The sequence below is a fragment of the Lepidothrix coronata genome, unplaced genomic scaffold (genome assembly GCF_001604755.1).
Source record: "Lepidothrix coronata isolate B3197 unplaced genomic scaffold, Lepidothrix_coronata-1.0 Scaffold88, whole genome shotgun sequence".
Lineage (NCBI taxonomy): Eukaryota > Metazoa > Chordata > Aves > Passeriformes > Pipridae > Lepidothrix > Lepidothrix coronata.
The window spans coordinates 3,396,241-3,420,225 of record NW_016690268.1 but is presented as its reverse complement, the minus strand read 5'-3'; the positions used below and the strand labels follow the sequence as shown (position 1 = coordinate 3,420,225).

Below are 23,985 nucleotides of genomic sequence, written 5' to 3'. Positions count from 1 at the left end.
GGAAATGCTGGCTAACATGGTGGATATCAACATACAGGAAAGAGGCTTTAGTTTTAAGGTGATTGAAAGGTTGTCGTCCATTTTCCAGTTTGCCCACATTGCCAGTGCTATTTCATGCTCTTTGTTCTTTAATGTTGCATAATGGTGTTTATATCCCTTGGTTTCAGAAGTAGTACTGTTCTTCACCAGGGTGCTGATACTGACAAAGGATCTGTTTGCACTTCACTTGATGCCTTTCTGGGCTTGTTTGTGGGCATGGTGGTAAGACTACAGTCAGGCAATAGAATAATACAGAACTGAAACTTTGCGAAAATAAGATTGAAAATCACCTCATCTAGCCCATTCCTCATTTGCCCCACTACAGTGATGTCGTCAAGCAGTGTTTCAGATGTCTTTCTGTCAGACATATTTGCACACATCTGCACTGGCACTCATGGCTAGGCTTCATGAACGAAGATTTGGGAAGGGCTCTACCCACATTTGCTACAAGTGCACTGGTGGCTAAAATGGCCAATGCGAGATAGACAAGTCTGGTTGCAAAAGGCACAGCAGAAAGACTCCTTAGGTGGTATCGGCAAGACACGATTCTTTCTGCGTTGTCTTTTCTCCTCGAGAGTGATCCTGCGTGCATTCTCAAAGGAAACAGAAGCATTATAGGTAGTGTGTCTCCAGGGCTCCCGATTGGAGCCCAGAGTAGACCAGTGATGAAGATCAATATGGCCAAGGCTGAGATGTTGTTTCAGGGAGTCCTTGTATCTTCTTTTCGGGGCTCCTCTCTTGTGGCAGCCAGTGGCAAGTTCACCATAAAGCAAGATCTTAGGGAGGCGGTGGTCCTTCATCCTGAGACGTGCCCTGTCCAGCGCAGTTGTGTTCTCAGCAACATGGCCTCAATGCTCGTAAGTGCTGCCTCTTCTAGAACAGACATATTAGTCACATAATCTGACCAGTGGATTTTTAGGATTGTTCGGAGGCAGCGTTGATGGAAGCGTTCTAAGAGTCGCAGGTGGTGGCAGTAGATGACCCATGATTCGGATCCATATAAAAGAGTAGACAGCACAATGGCTCTGTAAACACTGATCTTTGTGCTTTTCTACAGGTGTTTATTTCGCCAGACTCTTTTATGGAGTTTTCTGAAAGCTCTATATGCCTTTGCTAACCTGTTGTCTATCTCCCTGTCAGTCTTACCATCTGAGGAGATGAGGCTACCTAGGTAATTAAACTGCTGGACTGATTTGAGCTCTGATTCGCCAATGGTGATATGGGGATGATGGAAGACTGCAATACTTGTGCAATGTCATGTTATCTGATTTAGTAGGTGGTTTACCTACTGAAAATCATAGCAGTATGTTTGTCTTTAAGGAATGTTCAAGGAGGCTATAATCTTACTGTTTGCTAGTCCAAGAGGGATTTTAAATCTGTGTTGGACCTCAAACGTCAGTGAGTTTAAAAAGAGCATTCAGGTTAATGAATAGATGACACACATCATAATTATTTGAAGAATGCTATTCTAGTTTCCTTCAGAAATTGTCTTGGGATTTTTGCTTGCCAGGTTTGGTATCACCTCAGAGTTATTTCCCTGTCATTGTACGTGGCTCAATAATGATGTATATTAATTTCTTCCCAGACAGAGCATATAACGTGATCGAGTAAGTTTTTCCTCAGATGAAATATGAGGCTTCTAATAGGAAATAAGCCCCAAATAATCCTGTATACAGTCTTGCTGGTAAAGTTCAAGGGACAATACTTGCAGCATTGTATTTGGGCAGCTGGAGGGGAAATTGGAACTTGTTCCTCACCGAGGTTGGAACAAAGGGAAGGAGAACAACCTGAGTCTGAATAACCTCCTTGAGGAATTAAGACTATAAAAGGATGTCTGAGCCCTGAAGTTTCTGCTGCTCTTATCTGAACACAGTAAACTTGCTCTAAAACTGGATTTTAACTTTTTTTTTCCTAATCTACTCTGTTGTCGACCATTATTTATTCTATCATGTTTTCACCAGTGTTCCTGAAAATAATGTCCTATAATTAGTGACATTTTTGGTAGCTCTCTAATATTATTATTATTATTAATAATAATAATAATAATTCTGTGTTGTGGTTATCTTATCATTTCAACTTCAGAAAGCTGAAAGTTATGTGACCACTAGATGGAGTTCAGGGAGCATATTTGAATATCAGAAATCCTACATTATGGTTGCAGTGTAAAACAGTTAAAAGGAGTAGGTGTTTTGTGTCATAGCAATAAACGTTCATTTGTTCAGTTTAGATTGACTTGGACAAATTCCTCAAGTTCTTTGGGTTCTTCTTGGTATGCCTATCCTCAAGGTATACTTAATTTTGAACTTAGATGCATGCTTTACTGACAGGTCCCAGTGCTCATCTGTGGATGAAAGTGTTGTTAGTCATGTAGGAATGGACTTGTGAGAAGACTGACCTTTCTGCAGCTCTCAATTATGTGAGCTAAAACTATTAGCTAAGATATTTAGCATTTTGCAATTAGCAGGGTTTTAAATTTGTGTGCATCTCTCCATCAGCAAATAGAATGTTTTAGATTGCATCATTTATGCCTCCTCCTCACCTCTCTAAATGTATAGAAAGCATAATAGACACAAACAATCCCTCGTTTGTCAATTCAAAGAAACTTGTGGTACTAGCCAACTTCTACAGCTTGCTTGTCTAGATACGATGGAACTACACCTTACTCTAATTTTCATAAGCATTATTTTTTGCTTTTGATATGATCCTTGTCATTAGAGGTATCCTATATGAATGATATACTGCCGCTGGTCTTAAGCCTGGTGGTATACTCAGTATTTCTAATGTCACAGTAGTTTTTTGTTTCTGTTGGTTGCAAATCTCTTCTTAGGGCCTTGCTAAGTGTACAGATCATCAGTCAAAATTACGTGGAAATTTAACCATGCTGTTCTCAAGACTACCTCCTGGAGTTATCAAACTGGCTTTCTTTTGAAGTATGGAGTTCGCTTGGAACTTTTCTCTTTCTCTGTCTCAGTGGTCAGTGTGTGATTACCCAGTGTACTGCCACAGATTCATGGAAATGTACAGGCTGAAAGGCAAATCTCTGGAAGTCACCATGTGCAATCCCCTGCTCAAAACAGATCTGGTTAGAGCAGGTTGCTGAGAGACTGTGACAATCTAGTTTTAATATCCACAAAATGGAAATACTTTAACCCCAGTTGTCAACTGTCATGCTTAAAAAAAATGTAGAAAAATCCTTTTATGCAAATGCAGCATTCTGTGTCTGTTGGATCTTGTTCTGTGACTGTATCTTCAAGAACAGTTTGGCTCCTCTCTTTGCCTTCCCATTAGGTATTGCAAACAGCAGTAAGATGTCCTTTTAGCCTTCACCTAAGGCTGAGCTATGCAAGATCTCTTAAGATTTTTCTCATATGTGAACCATCATGATGACCCTCCATTACACTCAGTCTAATAGGCCAATATCTTTCTTGTACTGAGAAGCCCGCTCAGCATGTTCAGCTTGCTATTCAACGAGGTGTCATCCTTATCTACTCATTCAGACCACATCTAGCTAATTTGGGTACAAGGATGCTATGGTAGACTCTGTCAGAAGCATTCTTTTACTAACATTATTCAGCATCCACTGCTTTCTTCTAGTCTCCTAGTCCACAGAGGCAACCATCACATCACAGAAGACAAACAGGCTGATCAGGCATAATTTGTCCTTGGTAAATCCATATGGTCTACTTGGAACTTATATATACTCTTATTCTTTATATGTCAGGAAATGGCTTCCAGGAGGGCTTATATCATAATTTTCCTGGAGACTGGGGTGAATCTGACCAACTTGTGGTTTTCTGTATCCTCCTCTTTGCCACTTTGGAAAGTGGATATGAGGTTTACGAAGAATAATTCATATTCAAACACATGCTCTGACTAGTTTTGACAAATCAAGTGCCTAAGAATTTTACTCTTTAGGCAGAGTAAAATTCACTGTTGTACCCACAGAGCAGCTTTCAGGACAGAAAGACACATGAAAGAATGTGAGTTCTTGAAGAGAATAACCTGAAAAAACTCTTCTATAAAATCTGCATGAAGCAATCAGTGCAGGACTGAACCAGCAACAGGAACCAGCGCCTGAATTTTCTTCTCCTCTGTGACCATTCCTATTAAGTATGAACTGTTGCACATACACTTCTTTTTACTCTTGCATGGCTATTAGATCTTCAGTTATTTCCTGCAGCATAGCTTTATCAGGCAGAAGTGAGTATGTTGCCTTTGATATACTATCATTGGATTGTTAAGGCACTCCAAAGAGTGGTGTTAGTTTTCATCTTTGGACTGAGGAGGCTTTAGGCCCGCATCTCTACTGTTCTGAGCTGATATACAGGCAGCTGCCAGATGGAAGGTAGTGCTCCACTGACAAATATTCATCATGTTTTGTGAAAAGCTGAATTTAGTCAGGATGTGTTAAGATCTCTGAGGAACCAGATGTTCACTCCTGTCAAGATGGCATCAGTTTGGGCATTTTAAATGTCATCGAGAACTTTGTAGGTAAAAATATAAGTGCCTGCTTCTAACGTTTCAAGAGACTAAGGATATTTTTATGGCTCTTATGGTAGGACCTAGGGGCTTGAATGTTGCCTGAAGTATGTTCTCTTGCAGATATGGGCCTTTATCTTAATGAAGTGTTTTCCTTTAGTGGTGGCTTTTCTGAAGACAGAATGTCCATGTTGTCTTGTAGTAACACATTCAGTTAGAAGGTCTCTCAAATTTGATCTCTATTCTCTCAAATTTGAGTTTTTGTCTAGGTGCCTCTAAGTTCTCATTTTGATAGTGAGAATTCTATAGGATGAGCTGAAGATTTTAACTCAACCCAGGTCTATTCCCTAACCTTCATAAATGTTAAACAGTGTCAAATGGAAACTTGTAAACATTGTTTTGAACTGTCTGATTGCTATCACACATTTGCTTTGTACCTCTGTGATTATGCTTCTTGGAATTCGTTTGGTTGTCAAAGGGTTGCTTGACATGTTGATTTGAAATCCTTCAGTTCCCAAGTGCAAAGTGATTATTAGTCATCTACTGTAATCAGAGGAGTGGTTAGACCCTTAAAGCAATTGTGGTTTTTTTGGAAGGGAACTCGAGCTTCTTCTTTATTACTTGTCCAAAAGAGTATGTCTCAAAAATATATGATTTTGAACAACTTGGGACTAACACGACTAATTAATTTTTTTATCTTTGGGAATCTCGTAGTACAGTCAGTAGAGATTCAATATAGTGTATAGCAAGGAGGAGCTTGTTGCTGCCCATATAAAGAGGCTGATTGGCTTAGTATATATTGCAAATATTACATCCCTAACTCAAATAGCTCTTTCTAAGCCTTCTGGTTCAGGCCCTTTTTCATAAACCAAGAGAAGACAGGCATTAGCATTGTCTCCTCTTTATAGCCTTACTTTCCTCCCCTCCACTTTGCCTTATGGAAAAAGACCTTTTCATAACCCAGGCTCAGCCAAAGGCAGTTTGGCTTGTATGTACAGTCTGGGCTTGTTCATATGTTGATTTGTTCTGTTTTGGTTTTGTTTTTTTTTTTTTACTATTGCATTAAGACTTTTGCTACCTTGGGCTGTCTTTTAGCTCTCTTCAGTTGGTAAAGTGCTGTCAGACCTTTGTAAGAATTTTTCCAGCCTCCTGTATGTCCTGGTTCCAGCCAGGGCAGAGTTAAATTTTTGCAATAGCCAGGAGGGGTCATGACTAGGACCCAGAATTTATTCTATACCACCTCAGGTCATACGGGGGAAGGGATCTCTTGTGTTCGGTGTAGTATGGCAGTGTTTCGTGTATCACTGGGCTCTGCATGGTGAGCAGTTGGGTGTGAATAGTTTGCCTCCTTCTTGTACCCTCTGTTTGTATCTCTGCTGTTACTGTTTGTTTTCTTACCTTATTGCTGTTTCCAGTAAATTGTTATTATCTTAACTCGTGATCTTTACCTTTGGTGCGTCCAATTCTTCCCTCCATCCCACTGCAGGGGGAGAGGGGGGAGTGCGTTAACAGTATGTGGTTTGGAGTGTTTCAGTGGGAACACTGAATTGGGGAATATCATTCCTAAACCATGACACCATTTCACTTTGAGATATGATACTGAAAGGGATAATATTGCATTGTGTCACATTTCTGCCTGGATGGTCAGTGCTTGTGCAGTGTCGTTGCTCACTACGATTCCAGGAATCTCCTTAATGAAGCTGGCAACTCCCACTTCGCACCGAATGAATGTCTTAATAAAAAGTCTGCTTGTTGGCAGACTTCTTTACATTGCATACTATTGAAATTTCTCCTTCTCCTTGTGGTTTCTTCCCACCCCTCATGTCCCCATAATTATTTCCCTTTCAAACTCTATTTGGAATGCTTTTTATGTCATTGTTGTTACCATTATGTTGGTCCAAGTCCATTTCAGTGGCGTTTTCTAAAACGCTGTAAAAACGTGATGCTGGATTTATTCAAGATATAGTTGGAATTAAATTTTCTCTTAACTGGTTTTGAACTAGAACACCTCCCAGGGTAACTTCCAATCTGACTTAGTCTATTATTCTTTTGCATGTTTGTCCTTCCAAATTAAATCTTTTTGTCTTCCTGTTTCCCCTCAACCTACCTAGTACTTTACAAGTGAAGTAATTTTCTAGACATTTGGAAGAACTGTTTCGTACATAATTTGTTACCTGACCTATTTTTCGCATATTCTCTTAAGGCATAAGGTACTTTCTTGTTTTGCTAGAAACATCTGCTATTATGAAGTCTTTGAAATTGAATGGAGAACTCTCCAAATAGTGCTTCCTTTTAATGATCTCTTAACTTTTGATATCATGTTCGTAAGCTGAACTTTGTCAGATCTCTATAGTCCTACATTTCAGATGGGAATGAAGTGGACTTCTGCACTAGAAACAGTTAACTTGAATGTATTTTTGGGGAATGCCTTCCATGGTAATTCCCATGACTGTTTTCCCTCACATGTTTGCAAGGATATCTTTATCCAGCTTTAGTGAATGGAGCAGAGCATTTCCCTCACTGACCTACTTCTCGTTTTCAAAGAGAGTGGGATAGGTGGAAGGACAGAAGAAGGTACAGAGACATTGCCGTGCAAGGGTTCATGGTGAGGTATGAAGTATCTCTGTCCTTCATAGTAGAATTTGTGCCAAATTCTTCACCATGACTTTCTTTGTTCTCCTTTCTCAAAAAGCTGTTCATTATTAACAGAATTGCCTTAAAACATTTGGAATTTCTTACAATATGAGAAATGGTCTAACTTCTGCCTTTGTGAATATGGGACTGACAAGAACTACTTGAATAACTGTCAAATGTTGTTGGTTTGGCTTTTTTTTTTTAATAACATGTGGACGCATTGATTATATTGCATTTAGGTTAGAAATGTCATGAGAAGCATATTGAGATGTATTAACTAGGCAGAAGTTAGGGAAAAATGCTAGTAAGTCTGAAATATTTATTCTGAATATATCATTGTAGCATGCAAATATTTCCTTGAGATAATTTAATTTGCACTGGGGCAAATCTGTAGCTGACATTGTGAATCTGTTTATTCCCTCCCTCAGTGCTTCACTTAAGTGCTTTTAATGTACCTTGTTTTAACCCTGTTGAAATAATTCTGAGTTTGTAAGATCGCTCTTTCATCCAGTTTTACAATTTAGTAGGTAAATAAGCAAATACATCTCAGTGCTTTGGGTTGAGCAAAAATATAAAACTCACCAGCAATCTCTGATGTGGTAATTGGTACCATTGTGGTGTGGATTGGGACAGTTATTTTTTGCAAATTCCTTGCCTTTAAAAATAGTTTAAAAAATTTAACATTTCTTCTCTGTGTCAGTTAAAAATATTTATGTACTTGTACAAGTGCAGTATGTGGAGTAGAGTCCTGTATGGGAGTCACTATAAAACCAAGAAATGTATGTATTTTAAATTTCATTCTATATTTTTGTTTTAGAGGTGGATGTTGGTCTGATTTAGATAGTCAACTGTGTTCTTTTTTTTCTGGTTTTTTTATGACTATTGATTATATGCAATCAAGGAGTAATAAAGTCGGTTTCTGGCAGGTGGGAATCAACTGATCACTTTGTATGTGCGGAAGAAAGGAAAAAGTAAAGACAGCCTTCAGCTCCCTTGTGGTTTGCCTAAATGGATAATAGCATGCTCTGACATATAGATTTGATTGAAGTAAGTGTATATAACATGCTGTTTTCTTTCCATAGCAGCAATGATTTAAGAATTTCCACTTCATATTTTGAGTTTTTTATTTTGAAGCTTTTTGTTTCAAACATGAAAAAGCACATATAGGTCAAGTAAAGAAGTGTTTGCCAGTACGAAATCTGTGCTAAGCATTCTGGGAGACTGCTTTCTTGCAGCAGATGAGGATTCTTTGTGGCTGGCAGCAGAAACTGCAGCAGTATCTTTGCAGTTTCCTTTCATCTTTGATTATGTTTTAAGGATCTCTGAGTACAGAAGCTCTTTGTGTGACCCTTTGGAATATCTTTTCACCTCTGTGGTGGAGTATAGCACATGCTGAAAGCCTCCTGTCTTCTACAGCTGAGGTATCCTTTGCTTTTCATCAGCCCTCTGATTTTTGTCTTCTGCGGCTGGATTTTTGGCAGTATTGGGCTTAAGCAAATAGGATTACATTTCAGTAGCTGATGGTTTCTAGTCAAGGAACATACTAAATGTCGGACATGATGAGGATTGTACAAAGAAATATTTCTGCAAAGCACAGGAAAATTACTCGAGTCGAGCGAAGGAAGAAGACATTCTGCAAATGTAATCAGGGCTGCTAGAAATGCAAAATTCAACAGCTTTGGAATGGGTTGCACTACAAGTGTGGTTCTGTTTAAAGGCATTCGTACAGTTTTTGAGAGAAACTGTGGTTATATTTGCAAACAGCAAGGGGAAAACAATGCCCTTGAATACACAGCATTCAGCTTGCCAGATGAAGATTCAGGAATACTGATTCACTCATCCCTGGTAAATACAAACTCGTTTCATTAATAATTTTATCTGCTGATTGAAAGCTAAACAAAAAACGGGATAGCATGTTTATTTAACGTCTGCTATGCACAGACATGGATGTATCTTGTCCTGATATTGTGGGGTATTAGTGCATGTATGTGGCATGTTATATATATATGCATGCAGCTGTAATGTCAAACTTAGGATTCATATTCATTATATCATTTAGAATTGTATTGATAGTTCTGAAGAATTTCCACTCTGTAATTGTTATAGAAGATTGTCTGCTGTTAGATCTTTCTAAACATACCCTTGGAATGTATTTGGCATTTTGACTGAAGAACAACTGATAATTATGTTGTTTGGAAAAACTGAGGAAGGCATTGTTGAAACAGTAACCCAGGATTTAAGGTTTATTTTTTTCGTATGGATTTGAGTATATTTTTTTTTCTCTGAAACTGTTTAACTCTTCTATATCTGTTTAACTTACTGAAGGGGATACAGGAGCATTCTAGAAGAAAAAAATTGGTTAAAGGGAGCAATAATGGTTTTCTGAACCTGCTTTGCTCTCAAGGGCTTTTTAGGTGTTGCCTGACGCAAAGAAAACAGGCTTTAAAGTGAGACTGTCGTCTTTTACCCCCCAGGTTAATAACACGTTTGTGCGTCAGTGTATTAAATTTGGGCTTGAGGGGGTGGAATTGCAACAGCTAATGTGCACTGCTTGCTTCACAATTGGGCTAGTTAGGGATTTAAATATTAAATAATTTGAGTTTACTTGTTAATTGCTTGGTCACTGTCTAGGTAGTTGGGATAAGAGGGGTGTGGTACACTAAAATTGCTGGACAGATTTTGACAAGCTTGTACTATCTTGCCAGCATACGCATGCTGTGTAATTGCAGCTATGGAAAGTCTTTAGAAATTTCACAAAGCTTTGTTACCTTTATGCTGTTTAGGTCCTTTTCTTGGTAAACTGAAATATAAATCAAAAAAGGTATGTGGTTGGATGTATGTATCTATCTATATGGGTGTTTGTGTGTAGATACATGCACACACACATGTATGTATATTTATATACGTGGATACACACACAGGCTTCCAGGAAAGAATAATCTGAACTGTCTTCAAATGCTTAAAATAATTTAGAGTAATAAAATTACCTCTTCATGGTAATATTGTATTTGCTTAATGTGGTTGAATATTAAAAATAAAATGGCTTCCTCTGAGTATTTAGAAGCCCTTTTACACTGTTAGCCATTTTTAAGTTAGTCTCATACAGAAGATTGTTAGAAAACTGTTAAATTCTGGGTAATGAATACTTTAAATAACTTTTGTAATCCATTGAATTTAAGGCCTTACACCTTTAGTAGCCTTGAATTCTACATATAGTTAGATGAGTGAATGAAGAGATAGTTTGGTGGTTTTTAATGTAATATGAATTATTCTGACTTGGAGGTTGCAGTGAACTTTTTTGTATTGGGTTTTTTGTGTTCTTCTTGATTTCACATGGTACTGTTCCAGCAATATCTTTTTTTTAATTTATCCCTGCAAAATTGGTGCAAATTGCCAAGATTAAGTACAAAATAATGCTTAGTCTGCCATTTACAACTGAATTTCCACATCTGTCACTTAGGGTTTTTTTTTCAACTCCAAAATGTCTAGATGCTTTTAAATAATGATACTATTTTTTAAATTTACCTGTATGGCTTTGTCAGCTTGGTTTAACTGGAAGTAGTGGATCAAGTTAAGTTTCTTCCTGGCATGAGTACTTGAAGTTCAGTATGGAAGACTGTGCAGAATAGAGGAGTCAGAATGATTTCCTGTTCATTTTACTGGAACAGTGTAGTCCTTAAGAACGAAAGTCAAAATTTTACAAGAAAAAACCAGGACTTTGTTAACAGGTCACACTCTTGACAATCAGAGCTGACACTGGCTATCGCTTTCTTAGATGTTGTCTGAGGCTGGGGAGCAGTTGCTACTTGGCTTACCCTGAGGAGTGGAAAGTGGGATTCTCTGAAGAATGGGAAGAGGGGAAACGATACTGGAGTCCTGGCAACAGTGACAAGTGATTTTATGAAACTCATCTAAGTATATAAGACTTCAATCTCAAATTGTATAATTTCTGTACTCTTTGCTATAAAAGCTAATTTGTCCAGCTCTTTCCTTTCTGAAGGGGTGGTTTTCAGGAGGATAAATTAAGTTTCTCCTCACTGAGAAGCTGTGCAGGGAAGTGAAGGCTACAGGAGTCCTCTCCTCTGAAGAGAAGCTGTATGGACTGGACAAGACCAAAAGAGAGCAGCAGTGTCACTTGACTGTGCTGTCTTTTATTTCATTGTGTGTTGCAACAGATGCAAGTGTGGGTGTATGGCTTCACCTCTTTGTTTATCTGTGCTGTAACACATATCTGAGCTGCAATTTCCTGGCCTTGCTCTCTGGCCTATTTAGCCACTTTGGATCAAGTACCTTCTGATATAAAGCTGTTGTCAAAACACCAGTGAATTACTGGGAGTCCTTTACTTTAACAACACATGGATTCTCTTGCAAAATCAGTGTTGAAAAACTGTGAACAGGAAGTTCTCGGGAAGTAGTTCCTCTTGAAGGAAAAAATCAACCGTTCTAAGAAGAAATAAGGAGGCAGAAGCAGTAGATTTAGTGTACATTTTTCTTATTTACCCTGTAACCCAGAGGTCAGTAGGCTATATCTTAAGTCTAGTTAAATCTAATTATGGTTCTATCTTAAGCAGGCCTGCTCTTTTGATTGCTTGAAGGAAAGATACAATAAAACCTGTGTGAGAATGTCTTCTCAGAAATACAGTTTTTTTCTGTCCATCCCATGTCATTCAAACTTGCAATGAAAATGCTGTATTTTAGCTTTAGGAATGTTTCTAACCTGTCAATTTATATTGCTAAAACACAGGATATCTTAGGGTCTTTAGGTCCACATGGATAAAGATCATTGTTATTTTAATAAAAGATTATAGATTTAGTTTGAGATGCTATTAAAAGTTGCATCAAAATTAATGAAAATGTATTTTTCCAAATGTCCAATTTGGGTGTATTAATTTTTGGCTAATGTTCAGAAAGCATTTTAATTTGCCTAATTTTGTAGTAAGTTGAAGAATACAGTTTCAGAATACTAGCTTGTGTGCTTATCTACATTGCGTAGTTTGTTTTAATTTCTTTATGATTTTTTTAATCCATTTTCAGCATATTACATGTTATATCTGCTGTGTTGCAATATCTTAGAGTTAGGAGGTTTTTTCATGGCCTTTATTTTTATATTCAAATCAGATTTTTTTTTTTTGGTAACCATTGTATGACCAATGACCATCTTCGAGTAAAATGGTAATGTGTGAGTTAGAGCATAAACAGCTGTTTTGGGTGGTAGACAAAGATGGAAAATGGGCAAGGGAGAATGATGTGATGGCAATAAAACTAGCAACATTTGAAAAGTTTGAGGTTTGCTAACAAGCCCCTTGAAGTATTCAGTAAAGGAGGAGGCTAGATGAGTGTGCTGGGAGCACAGATGGAAGAGCTAGAAAATTCTGAAGTGAGACAAAGTGGGCTGAAGGACATTTTTTTTTTTATATGTATTTGTCTGAGAATTGCAGAAAGCAACTTGTTTTTTTCCGTGCTTGAAATGTTTTCCACTTGATTTGCTTCTAATGGCCTATTCAATGCTGCCAGTTCTCTTATTAAGCTTTAGAACCTAGTAATTTGCTAAACCTACTTAAGGTAGTATGGTAGCTGTAGCATGTGCAAGATGGAGCCTAATATTTTTAAGTAGTCCTTTAATTTAGTAAGTCTGATGTGGAAAATGTCTGTTACTTAAATTGTGCTTACACAATTTCTGAGAAGAAATGCAGGGCATTTTGAAACAGTGTGTATCCAGCTTTTAATAAGAGAGATGTAGGTATTTGCTGGAAACAGGACTGCTAACCTTATCTTTTAGTAACTGCAGTTTCTTAGTTCGTATCACCTGTTGACTTGACAGCATCGTCATCATTAGGTGTTACTGAGTTCTTCTGTGACTGCTTTTCCTATGCTGCTCATGAGTCATTTGGTTTATTAATAAACTGTGACATCTTGAAGATATACCAAAGTCTGGGCATGTGGGAAGATTGACTAATGACAGCAGTGAGCTATGTCATTCTGGAAATAACTCTACAGAACACATTCACGTTGCAAATATTTTGATTTCAAATTAATATTAAATTATATATGGATATTTTTCAAAAAAGACTCGATTTAACATGTGATGTGTTTAAAATAAACCTTAAAACTTTCATTTACTAAAAGCCTTATATTAAGGTCTGTTTTTGCTGTCTGAATTTGCAAATATATATCAACCTGTTTATATGCAGTTGAAAAGTTTAGTAGAAATAAAGCAGAAATATATAAAGGAGAGAGATCTAAGAAAGTAATTCTGCTGAGTAACTGGAAGTTGTTTTATCTTTATATGCTTAAACAGCTCATGCAGCAATTCTGTAATGGTGTGCAGACAATTTGATGGCTTGGTCTGTTATTTCACTCTCATGTTATTTCACTTGCTTCAACTTTTAACTGCATTATGAGTGGTTTTCATTCAGGAGCAACTGGAGCATTAGACCACATTAGGCCCTTAATAAGGAAGAAACAGATATGTGTGAGTACAGCATCTAACTAGCATGGTTTTTTTCCATGGGTCACTTGAATTAGAGCACTTCTTTTATCTCCTTTCATCTTACTGCTCTGGCTGAATAAAAACCTGGTGTCTGATGTGCTGACTTGTAGTTTTGGCTAAATCTCTTGATGGTTTATCTAGACTTCTTTTGTTTTGACCTTTCATCAGATTCCTTTGGGAAGAAGGCTCTGCCCTCTCAGCAGGAGAAATTGCCACACATATTCACCAAATGCATAGTTCCTACAAATACACTGCTTTGAAAGATGCATGAGAGAACAATCAGGCAGAAGTTGACAGGCACTCAGTGTACTGGCATGCAAAAGATAAGATTAAGCATTGTATCTTCAGGAAAAAAATCTTTAAGACTGAGGATAAAATTTTGAGGATAGTTGGTCAAGCCTACGTGCCTAAACCATTGTTCATCCATGACAATATAAGTTGAACTACCACAGAAAGATATCCAACCCAAAAGCATGACATTAGGTTACATCCAGGTAGAAAACATGCTCCCTTTCCGTGTAGCAGGAGGGAATCTTGGGGGAGCAGAATATCTTGTGTTGAAAGCAACCAAAATGTCTAAGAGTTAAAAAAACCCTCAAGAACAGCACAACTCTATCAACCAAAAAAACCCTGCCAAAACAAACCCCAAAACCCCAACCCCACAAAAACTCCCAAAAACTCTGTAAAGCTTTATACAGTCTTGGGGGTTGGGAAGATGACACCTGTGGTGGAGAAGCTGCATGGGTGGGGATTTTAAGGCTAGACTTAATGAGCACACAGAAAGGAGTTGACTTTTCTGCTCCTCTTTCCCAATTAATACGTCCATTTAGAACAGCTTTAGAACAGCCTGAATTGCTCATTTGAGTCATCTGTAGATGCAGGTATCCTATTCTGTCGTGAAACGAAATGCAATTGAAGTAAATCGTAGAATCATGTAATAGTTTGGATTGGAAGAGACCTTAAAGATCATCAAATTCCAACCCTGCTGGCCCTGGGCAGGGAACCTTCCACTAGACCGGGTTGCTTAAAGACCCAGCCAGCCTGGTCTTTACTTTCAGTGATGGAGCATCCGCAATCTGTCTCTCTGGGCAACTTGTTCCAGTGCCTCACCACCCTCTTGACTAAAGAATTTTTTCCTAATATCTCATCTAAACCTACCCTCCTTCTGTTTAAAACACATTCCCCCTTGTCCTGTCACTACATACCCTTGTAAAAAGTCCCTTTCCAGCTCTCCTGTAGTCCCCCTTTAGGAACTGAAAGATGCTGTAAGGTCTCTCCATAGCCTTCTCTTCTCCAACTGAACAACCCCAACTCTCTCAGCCTGTCTTCATAGGAGAGGTGCTCCAGCCCTCTGATCATCTTTGTAACCCTCCTCTGGACCCACTCCTACAGGTCCATGTCTGTTTTGTGCTGAAGACCCAAAGCTGGGAGCCAACTGCTAACCCTTGCAGTGTTCTTGATTCTTAAAACTCTACAGTGTGAAGTCCAAGACAGTTTTATATTTCTGTTTAGAGATAAACAAAGATGCGCTCTTATTTCAGCCTGAGGATAGAACTGAATTAACAATCTTCTCTAGGAGCATACTGCTCCTGGAAAAAGTCATGTAAAATTGATGCTACACTGTGAGAAGACTCCTCCCTCAGGCTTGCTTGGCACAAAACTGCTTTCATTTGAGAAAACTTGAGACTTGGAGATTTAGTTCACTTTTTGTCTTTGATTTGGTGTCTGTTCTGTTGAGTTAGTTTCTGATAGTTGTAAAGTCCTGTCCAGTTAGAGAAAAAAGCCATCTTTCTGGCTCACAGAAAGTCTGCTTGTGTATGTTCTCTCTATAAGAGAGGACATTTAACTATGTCAGAACCATAGTAAAAATCAGAAGAGCAGTTTTAAAATCTCCTATACTGACCAAATTCTACTGTGTGGTTTGTGGGGGTTTTGTTTGTTTTGTGTTTGTTTGTTTGTTTGTTTGTTTTTCCCCTGGGACTACAAGGAAGTCAGGTTTTCCCTGAAAACAAATAGGTGTATACTAAGATGGTATGAAATGAATTGGTCACCGTTGAGTCAAGCAGCTGCACCTCAAGTTGATACTTCATAGATAACAGTATGCAAATGGGTGACATGGACAAGACTTAAGTTAATCTGTATTTTGTTTAGCTCTGCTGTGATTTTAAACTCATTTTAATTTGTATTTGTCACATTTGTGAGAATGTCCAAACTAAGGTACTGTATCTTATCTATCAGATATCTGTCTAGTTGAGAAATAATAGTGAGATGTGCCTTGTCGATGTTAACAACTTTAGCCATGTTTTTTCCATGAGATAAAGAGCTTTTAAAAATGCATTGTACAGAATCGCTGTAGACCCAATAGAAGCACTCACTGGGAGAATCCTTTAACTTTATGCTGCTATTAAAAAAAGGAGATCAGTTTTTTTATTCCAGCTTCTTGAATGGTAATACAAACCTGTACATTGGTGTTACCTTTTTAATCAATGCAACCTACTTATGAAAAGAAGGTCAGTAAAATGGGAGTATTGTAGCTCTAATGTTTACAACATGAAAAGTTGCATAATATGTAACACACTCATATCTGTGTCTTATGTTTTTCCTTTTTTTCATCCCTGTTTCTGACTGAGAATGTTCTCCTTATTGGTGGGACTGCAGATTACACGTTTGCAGTGTTTGCCATAGGAGGAATGAGTCTTCCTGACTGAGTTTTGTGTGACTTTTTCTATTTCATCTGAGTGTAGTGTGGATGACAGGGCATTGCCAGTTGAATTGCATCTGCATTCCATCTGCTATCAGCCTTTCTCTTGAACTTGTGAATATATTCTTCCAGGGCAAGCGCGTATCTGTTGGTCACTTATGAAACTTGGCAGTATGAATATATGTATAACTGCAACACTAATCTTCCACTGACTTGTGAAATGTTACCCTTTAATACAGCTGCAAGGCAGGCTGCCAAGTGTGGGAGAGTAGTGCTGGAATATCTTGTAGAAATACAGATGAGAGCAAGAAATACTGGCTTTTAATGATCCTTGTCATTCCGCTGAAGTGGGTCTATGTTTTCAGATGAGCTACTGCCTTAAAAATCCAACCCAAAACCCAACCAACTAACCAAAAAAAAAAAACAATCTCCAAGTCTCTAACAAGACAAAGCATCAAACCCCCTCCAGTTATCCATCCTTCTCATTTTTTAATTAATTTTTCAGAGATGCTTTAGTAAAGAGACGTTTTAATAAATAATGTCAAATCCTTCCATTTTCACATATACAGGACATGCAAACCTACAGCAATATGATATTCCTTCCTTTCCTCCTCCTCCCAATTGCTGTAGTTGAAGTGACAAGTCTTTCCCTAGAATGGCTAACAGAGGCAAGTTTGGTGACTGTAATTACAGCTGGTAGGTTTAGTGATCTTGCTGCAGCTTTTAAGTAGGACTTGGAGCAAAAGAAAGGCCATTAAACCAAACTACTCAGATTTTAGCTTGTTCCTACAGGGAGGCTGGGTAGTCATACTTTCTTCCATTAAAGTTCAGAGGAAATTCTCATATGCCATCTGTTCTCTTACTATCATTCACTTTTCATTATGTGGTATTTTACATTAGGTAAGCAAGTTCTTGGAATGAAAAGTGATTTGGAGGAATAAGAGAGTGTATGTGAGGAACTTCTCTATTGGGCAGCAAATTGGCTGAATAAATCACTGAGGTATTCCAGAAATACTAAGAACTTTGTTACCTTTGTAATTTTTTAATTACATAGGCTATTCCTTAAGAGTATATGATGCAAGAAGGGAGCCAACTATTTGGCTCTTGGAAATGCTGTGAAAAGTACTGTTGTTAAAAGTACCATGTGAAGCCTTTCAAGCCGTTGTGTTTGTAAAAAGATGAAATGCATTGTTTCCATAATAATCTGAGTTATTTTGGAGAAAGGTCTCTAGCTAGTAATTTCCTGCAGTTTTTGGAGGTATGTTGGAAGTGCAATTAAATAACTTTTATGTGTTGACATTCTATTTGTGCATTGCTTTCCTGTATTATCTGTTGATCCTTATTTGGGTAACTAGCTGCCTGATGCAACAAGTCAAGTATTTTTTTTTATAAAGTTTTTATTTCAATTGCAATTAAGGGAGTTAAAACTACAGGTCATATAACAAGGTGATAAATTTTCAACATGTGTTAAAGTCCTGGAGGTTTTTAAGATGAGACTGGATGTGGCACTTAGTGCCATGGTCTAGTAACTACGGTGGTAGTGGATCAAGAGTTGGACTTGATGATCTCAGAGGTCCCTTCCAACCCAGTCAATTCTATGATTCTAATGATATATGTGTATTAGTGAAATACAAATGAGAAATTACATTAGTTGTTCAGTAAGGACAAATAACTTTTATGTCTTTAAACTGATGTTATAGAAGTGTTAGCCTGTTGCCTTTCTTTTTATCCCTCATCATATTTTGAGAAGAATAGGAAGAATGCTGGGGAAAGAGAATCACATTTATACTGAACTAAAGTTATCCAGATGCATTTAAGAGAAGTACCTGACCAGGATAAAACAATGTTGCAGTTAAGAAGTAGAATCCTTTGTTAAATTAAGCAAAAGAAATACTATTTAAAGCTTATAATATTTTTAAGTCTTCATTAGTGTAAGGGTTTGCAAGTGCCTTAATCATAATAAGGTTGTGCATTTCTGGTTGCAGTTGAGTATAATTGCAGCCCATCTCAATGAAACGAATTCCTGTTTGGCAGCTGCATCCTCAAGTAATGGTGTAATTTAGTTTTAAGCTGTTCCATGCTTCCGTTTTCTGAAAACAAAGGGGGCTGGTGCAAAATAAAAAGTGTAACTAAATGTTCTTGAACTATTGTCTACCTTACTTTACACAGGAAGATCTGTTTTGTAAATCTGGCTAAACTGCTGGTTTCCTTCTTAACTCTTAAAGAAACTTTATGTATACTGTTTTCTAGAATTTGGTGTCTATGTATGGGAGAGGCAGCTTAAAAAGTAAATGGATTGAACTTACATCACCTAGAGAAAAAGATAGAAGCATAGTAAATCATTATTGGCTTGACTGAAATGTTATTATTTTCAGTGCACTGATTAGAAATGTGCTTGGATTGTGGATGGGATGGGCAAACTCTTGGTCAGACTCAATTTCACGAGTGTGGTAGGTTGAAACAGCAGTATGTTATGCAAGTGTGAGAGTGGAGAGAAGGGGAAAAGAAAGGGATATCAGCATCTTATGTTAGATCTGAAGACCTGAAGTTGTGTCTTCTTAAAAATACTAGCACTGGAAGAGGATATTTGTGTTTCTCCACAACTTCATTTACTTTCTGCAGATTAAGGTGACTTTCTCTTCTATTAGAGAATAGATAAAAATTCATGCTAAGTTAAATTTAAGATGAGTTATATTGAAGTGAGATAACTAACTGTTCCAAGAAGTGGAGCAGAATTGAGAACTGATTGAAGGTGGTGGCTTAGTTTCCACAGCTGTCTGGTTCCTTAGTGGACAAAGTCTAAAATAGGGGTATGCTTCTCCGGGGGGTTAAATTTTCTCTCAGATGTATTTTTGCTTGGTAAATAAAGCTACTGAGGTTTGTGTAGTTGGAGGTTGCAGCTCATTAGTATTAAAAAGAAACAAAGGGAAAACCAAAATATTCCTCTCAAAACCTGGAGAAAACTTCTTGTCACAGTTCACTTTTTTTTTTTTCTTTCAGGAGGAATTTAGCATACAGTCATATGCTAAAACTACTGTGTGTGTGTGTGTAAATTGGATTAGTCAAACCTTAAAAATTGCCAAAAATGTCAGCTAGGTTGCATACAAAATTGCTTTGCACTACAGTAAGGAATTGCACAGAAATCATCCCAATAAAATTGCTGCTTCTTATTTGGCTAGTGTGTGTATGTGTGCACTGAACAGTGCCTGTAAGTAACAGTATAGTAGAAGAGTAGATTGGATTTCAAAAGCAGATTTGAGGCATGACTTGAGTTTATGTTGTAGCTAAGGACAGGAACTTGCACAAAGCACTGTGTACCCCTGAATCTCCAGGCCAAGAGATGCTTTTGCAAACTGTTCACAAGACAAGGGAGACACCTGGTAGTTGAAGAGTTAAGTGCTTAAGAGTTAGAGGTGTAAAGGTGTTTTTTGAATGTTATTTAGAGTTAGTATCCTTGTAGAGCATATAAGATTTTTACTGTGAGGGCAATTTGATGTTAAGCTAGAACTTTTAATATGGACTTAGCACTAAGATAAAAAGATCATCCCCACCCTTGCCCCAAAAAACAGCAGTGTATCTGTTTGGGGCATTGATCCTGGAGAATGTACTTGGTTAGTAGCTGGTTGTTGATAGTACCCAAGTAAGCGATATTAATGTAAATAAATCCAAAAAAGAAATACTTAGGGATTTATACTTCTGAAGAGACACAGTTGTCAAAAAGTGATTAATTCTTACACTAAAAATACTTCTAAATTACTGAAGCCTTGACTTTTATGAGTGCTGTACAAGACTTGGACTGTTTTACGTGGTCATTTGAGAAACGCACATTCCCTTTTGTGTTTGACTCATACCCTTAAGGCATTAAAGTGGATCCACCTTTTTTTTTTTTTTTCTTCTCCTCAGAGGAATACAGCATGCGTAGGGGCTGGCCTTTGTCTGTCATGCATTCCCACCATAACAGATTTAGCAAACTGCAGCTGAGAAGTTAGACTAGTCTGTACTTTCTGCTGCTTGTGCCAGGGAAAAAGCTATTGTTTTCACTGGATTATTGGCATGTCGATAACTTTGATGCCAAAAAGCATACGGTTTTGCTGCTGTTTGTATTTTCAATCAAAGAATGCAGGCAAGAACAAACAGAAATCCTAAGAAAGAGCTTACTATAGAATCTCCGCAGAAGGGCAAGGATGCAGGTCCTTGTGAAGTGGAAGCAGAGAGTCCTGTGGTAGTGCTGGTAAGAATTGTTTAAATAAGCTCTCTCTTTCCTTTAATAATTCCAATTCTGTTTATCAATGAAAAACTGCTTAATCTGACGCTAATGAGAAGCTCCAACACTCTTACTTGTGAATAACTCATGTTTAAGATTTAGGTTTAATTCTTTCTGTGTTGTTTACCTTTTTAATTAATTTTTACTGTTCTGGTTTGCCATATCTTTGGTTCTCTTTGAGTGTGACTTTGGAACTTGGTTTTCATACTAGCTGCTTTTCAGTCTGTCTAGCATAGTTGTACACCTCTTTGAACCTAGCATGAAAACTACTTATGTTTTAAAATACTTTCTAGCACCTCTATATATTTTTCCGTTAATATATATTTGAAGTCTCTAAAATGTGTGTGTAGCAGTTTAAGTTTACTTAAATTATCAAAGAACTCTTTAAATAATTAATGAATACTTCTGTTAAAGGATCTGTTTTTCATTGCCTTTACTGCACATTATTTAGGAACTTAAAGTTTTAAAATAGCTTCGAGTGAGGGAAAAGGGAATATATTTGTATATGGGGGTAGTAATCAAATAATAACTTTTTTTTCTTACATATTGCTACACAGTCAGTTCTGTTGGAACTTCAAGTACAGCAAGAGAACATAATAAGTGAGCTGTAATGAATCTACTGACTCTCTCCAGCTAGGACAATAAACTTTTTCAAATAACAGAGGAGAATTGTTAAACTAATAACTTATATATCAGTAGAAAGAAGTGCTTTGATAGTTCTTACTAAAATTCTAACTTAGTAATATTTTATACTTAATTGCTGCTGCTGCTGGTCCCCTCTTCATTTATCTGTCTGTGGTTGAAGTTAGTGGGGCTGTGATCCTCAAATTATGCTGTCCCCCCTCTTATTTGAGCTTCACACTAAGCATTTAAGAATTGAAGCAAAACATTTTGGCCATTTATATTTAGTAATACTCATCTGTAACTGTATGGGGATCATTACTGTATATAACAGAAAGCTTACATGTGTGCTAGTAAGACAAACTTTCTTTTCCTTGACACTGTTTTCTTTAGTTTCATTGTATTCAGAGAGTTGTTGGTAAAACGTGGGATTTTTTTGTATGGGTGTGTTCTGATTTCTGGTCCAGATCTTCATCAGTACAATATGAGCTAATCTTGTGTGCTTTCCTGCCTTTGGAATGTTTAACTTTATTTAGAACTGTTTTTATTCCCCCATGAATACTCAGAGAGGATATTAGTGTTTCTGCAGATTCTTAGAGTACTGCAGCTAATCAGCAAGCATATGTACTTACTTGAAAAAAAAGTATGAAACAACACTGTGTTTATTATAACCATTTATGAACTACCTCCTTATAATTTTCCAAGTACTACTACATTTAATGTTCATGGAATATTATACCTCCAGTGTTTGTCCTCCCTTTTTTGCTTCTCCTTTTGTCTAGTTATTGAGGAAAGCTAGATGAAGTGGTGCAAGGACAATTTGCAACAAGTGCACTGCCAGACACAAAGTGAAAAGTAGGGTGCTACGTTTTGTTTAACACTGGCATTTGAGTCCATTTTTCTTTCATTGAATTGTGACATTGCATTACATTTTTACTGCCACACTGAAAATAGGTGTCTTGTCACTGGTACAGGGTGCAGTAAGGTAATAAGTAAGACTGGTAGCATTGCTAGTTGCTGTAACAAAATCTAAACTTCTTGTTTTCTGGATTAGAAACCTGGATTAGATAGCACTCCTCAAAAGCATATGGAACAGTAGGCTTCTAATTTGCTCTAGTAATACTTCTCACCAGCTATTCCCTAAAATATTCTTTCAGGTGTGCATGTATTCCTTTTATGTGGGCAATTATAATGTGATTTACCTAGTGCTCGAGTTTTTTGAGTATTCTTTTTAAAGATGAGAGAGAATCAGTGGTCAGAACTTCAAGGAAGCAACAGGTTTTTTTGTCATATTCATTTAATTATTTAAATGTAGTTCACTGAGAGGGAATACTCTTCTAGAGTATGGAGGAAACCTGGTATTTCTAACTGGAAGCATCCCATGTGTTATTGAAACAATGTTATTTGATTGAGTGCTGTGCCCGAATTAACTTTTCCTGGTTGGGTGGGTAGGTTCACAAAAGGAGTCTTCTGCTGCTTTCAGTGCCAGTATGTCAGTACATGTGCTTTCTTGTTTTCCTGCAATTTGAATTAGATTGTGTCATAACTTTGCTTTTGAGGCTAACAAGCAAGAAGAGCCCATGGAAAAAGCATTTAGATTTTTCAGGTGGTGCCTCAAAACCCTGCTTAGGATGAACTGCTGTTGTGCTAACTGTTGTAGAAATGACTAGATGAGTATGTGTGCTGTCCAACTGCACTTTGATAGTCAGAAGTAGTAACTGCTTATCAAAACAGATGATGTTTCTGCGAAGTTGAATCTTTTGGAGGTCATCTTTCTGCTTGGAGACATGCTGGCAGTGTAAAATGTAATAATTAAAAATAAGCTCTAGGATACAAATAATTTTTTCAATTAATTTTTAAAACCTCAACCTGGGCAATTGATTTTATGTTTATTGACATGAGATAATAGGGAGGTGTTACCCATGTTTAGTATTAAATAATCTTATTGTTTTTCCACAGTGGCTTGCCTCAGGCCAGTGTTGAGCAATACATAACACCTATTCATCTATTTTTATGCTGTTTCCTGCTAGTGCCTGTAGCTCCACTTTACTCTTTATGGGAACTTGTTAATTTGCAGGTGTATATGCTAAATATGTTTTTATAAGGTAAATGATGTTTTGTAGCAGGTGGCTAACAATATTCAGTGTGCTTAGCCTGACCATCTTTTGCTTTCTGAGATGACAATTGAAAGATAACATTTCTCTCAATTTAAGCATACAAGAAAAATGTACTATGGGTTTTTTTTCCTGTAATATGTAATGGAGGCAATCATTGAACTCTTAACTTAAAATTTCTTAATTCAACGATGAATTTTGACACTGCTCGTCCAAATATATGAACTGTATTCTGGCAGATTAACTATAATATGGCAGATTCTGGTTACTGTGTGGGTGTCATGACTGCTTTTTTGAAATACTTCTTATTTCTGATAAGTTTCTGTGCTTATAATACTCAGGGAAGAACCAAAGTGGTATGGCAGATAATTTGCTCTTTTATGTTCCAAAAAATATAGCATTGGCTGGCTCGAGTGCTGGACCCCATAAAGCCATATGCTCTTAGCATTTTCCTAGATTACAGAAATAAAAATGCCATTGGCTGCACATCATAAGGAAAAGTTAAGCCTTGTTTGAAAGACTGACTTTTAGTACCTATAAACTCGATGTTGCGGTTTTGACTGGGCTGAGTTTTATCTGTGTCAGCTGGTCCATAAATCATATTCAACAATACTATAACTACCCAACATATTTTCTCTGATAT

The 23,985-nt window shown here is 37.3% G+C and overlaps 1 protein-coding gene across 13 annotated transcripts in view; it reads left to right on the top strand.

Moving 5' to 3' along the window:
- The window catches only part of DOCK9 (dedicator of cytokinesis 9), a 113,529-nt gene that overhangs the window by 9,634 nt on the left and 79,910 nt on the right, over positions 1-23,985 (top strand). For 2 of the 13 annotated variants that reach the window (XM_017821082.1, XM_017821079.1), the window contains exon 1: positions 8,408-8,997. The exons of 4 other annotated variants lie outside the window; for them this stretch is intronic. In XM_017821082.1, coding sequence (XP_017676571.1) covers positions 8,836-8,997 — 162 coding nt within the window. In that variant the 5' untranslated portion in view covers positions 8,408-8,835. Of the gene's footprint in view, positions 1-8,128; positions 8,200-8,405; positions 8,998-20,338; positions 20,575-23,985 lie in introns of those variants that run through there. 7 more of the 13 variants (XM_017821085.1, XM_017821076.1, XM_017821087.1 and 4 more) reach the window with 6 other exon arrangements.